The 2,478-nt window shown below is 44.8% G+C and overlaps 1 protein-coding gene across 4 annotated transcripts in view; it reads right to left on the bottom strand.

Moving 5' to 3' along the window:
* klf8 (Kruppel like factor 8) overlaps positions 1-2,478 on the bottom strand; it is an 80,405-nt gene that overhangs the window by 419 nt on the left and 77,508 nt on the right. For 3 of the 4 annotated variants that reach the window (XM_005725420.1, XM_005725421.2, XM_013908865.1), the window contains 2 exons: positions 1,775-1,914; positions 7-1,210 (listed from right to left, as the gene is read on the bottom strand). In XM_005725420.1, coding sequence (XP_005725477.1) covers positions 1,029-1,210; positions 1,775-1,914 — 322 coding nt within the window. In that variant the 3' untranslated portion in view covers positions 7-1,028. Of the gene's footprint in view, positions 1-6; positions 1,211-1,774; positions 1,915-2,478 lie in introns of those variants that run through there. The other variant, XR_001290276.1, reaches the window with a different exon arrangement.

The raw sequence follows: 2,478 nt of genomic DNA, 5'->3' as shown, positions 1-2,478 counted from the left end.
ACACACACACACACACACACACCGATATGCACAGTTAAGTAAATACCTCATCTGAATTTATGATAAATGAGTTTTGGTTCTTTTACTTTTACAAACAGAACCAGGAACTAAAGAACTCCAGGAACTGCACTTCTCTACGCTCCACTTTGAAATCCGAAGACAGTCCAAATATTCAGCAATTGTAAGCAGTTTACTGTCATCCAAGTCGCAGCTACTTAATATTTAAGGAGCTATAATGATACCTGGAGCATTTTTGCGTAATGCTGTATTTTATATTTATTTACCTGTTATTTGATCAAAAGGTCACTCAGTAAGATCACATTTGCCTCAGGCAAATATAACTGGGGTGGAACGAAACTCAAAGTTCTCAAAAACAACTTTTCCTGGAAAAGCAGTGGCGGGAAGCGGCGTCCTCGGAAGTCTCTTTAGCTTCCAAGAAAATAAATTTTGGAGTCACGTAGATTCCAAACTCAGGATATGAACAAAATAAAAACTGTAAATCAAGAAAAGAGCAGCTGAAGTGACATCTGTGTGAGCCCTCCTCTTCCTCTTTGCCTTTTGGATGGACTGATGCATGTAATGGATGGATGGAAGCATGAAAGTCCCTGCTGCTGGATGTCCTTCAGTCCATCCTTTCTCTTTCTGAGGAGGCAACATCTTGTGTGACTGAGTCGGAGGATGGTAGAGAGGACTGCTTTGGGCTGGACGGTAATGATGACAGACACACACACGCAGCAAAAAACATCCTGCTGCCACCACCGAACAAACACACAGACACAATTGTCCTATGACTGTGAGATGAAGATGAGGAGGAAGAGGAGGAAAAGGTAAAGTCCTTTTTTTTTTCTATTTGCAAGGTGGGTTTAAAATCCCGCAGGAGAGCAGAGAGGAAACAGGAAGTATCGTGTGAGGTGTGGGGGCACTGGTACAAGATGTGCTGTGAGGGGCTTTTGAGAAATCAAAGGGTCAGAGGTCAGTTTGATAGGGAGCTGGGGGCGTCAGGGGAGAGGAAGGAAGGAAGTCAGAGTTCACATCATCACGTGGCGGCGGCGGTGCAGAGAGAGGTGGTCAGACCGGGAGAAGGAGCGGTCGCATTCGGTGCAGCGGAAGGGTTTGATTCCGGTGTGCTTGCGAAAGTGTCGGGTCAGCTCGTCGGAGCGGGCGAAGCGCCAGGTGCAGCCTTCCCAGGTACAGTGGTAGGGCTTCTCTCCTGGAAGAGACGAGGAGAGGAGTTAGCAGGAAGGAGGCAGGGAAGGAGGTTAAAGAAGGAAGAGGAGGGTCAGGACGATGGTGGACGAAATTGAGCAAACAATTTATTTACTACAGGTTATTTACTACAATTACTCTACCTAATCATGTCAATCACTGTATGATCGTAGAATAAAATTAAGATAATATTCAACACAGGAGCTTCAAACAGCCAAATCCTGCTTACCCTTCCTACACACACCTTAACAGTGTCTTACCTCAGGAAACCTGTCTGAAAAAAAATACCATTGGGCACTTTTTCCCTAATCTCCTTCAGATTAGGGAAAAACTACTGTCTGCTGAGAGCAGATAAGACGTGAACTGTGCACTGACAAATGTTGAGCCACCGGAGGTTACATTAAATTCTGTAAAGGGGCCATTTTAATCCTTAAAGATCACCCTGCAGTAATCTGTAAATAATGATTCTGGTCTTCACCTGGAGATGAACTGCTCCTTTCAAAGAACACCTGGACTGCACTGATTTATTTGTGGCGTTGTTGTGATGCGTTTCTAGGGCCGAGCTCACCTGTGTGTATCCTCCTGTGGGCTTTGAGGTGGGAGCTCTTGGTGTAAACTTTTTTGCAGCCTTCGTAGTCGCACATGTGGATCCGCCGCCTCTTGATGTCTGGCGAATCTGGATCGACGGGCTCCAAGTCCATAACCGACCTGAGACACCGAAAGAGGAAAAGGACGATTCTGTTGAGAAACGCTTCTTCTTCTCTCATCATGTTCAGGAGAACTTAACACCGATTTAGCCACCAGGGGGCATCAGAAAGTCACACAGCTCCATTTCGATATTCCTCCCCTTCCCTCTATTTGTCTTGAATCGTTTCACCTTTAAACTTATTTTTTACTCCCTTCTTTCCTTAAACCCATGAGATAAACTCAAAATTAACCCATCAGCACTCCTCTTTGTCGCCCTTTTTCTACCTTTGACTTCTTCCTCTTAAATGATGCTTCAGTTTTCCAAGAATCAGCTGTGTGAATTCTCATATTCATATTTACAGGCAGTCAAACTTTAAATACATTTGATTGGAAACAAAAAGACTAAAAAAATAACACCGCTGATGTCCCTCTTTACAAGGAGGTGTGACGGTGAACTGCATTACATAAGCTTGTTTATGCCCCTGCTCTGGGACAGCCCTGCCCTGCAACACACACACACACACACACACACACACACACACACACACACACACACACACACACACACACACACACACACACACA

Source organism: Pundamilia nyererei, unplaced genomic scaffold (assembly GCF_000239375.1).
Source record: "Pundamilia nyererei isolate P.nyererei 1_Seehausen unplaced genomic scaffold, PunNye1.0 scaffold00015, whole genome shotgun sequence".
NCBI classification, from domain to species: domain Eukaryota; kingdom Metazoa; phylum Chordata; class Actinopteri; order Cichliformes; family Cichlidae; genus Pundamilia; species Pundamilia nyererei.
The sequence above is the reverse complement of the archived record's forward strand: the minus strand, read 5'-3'. Positions and strand labels throughout refer to the sequence as shown.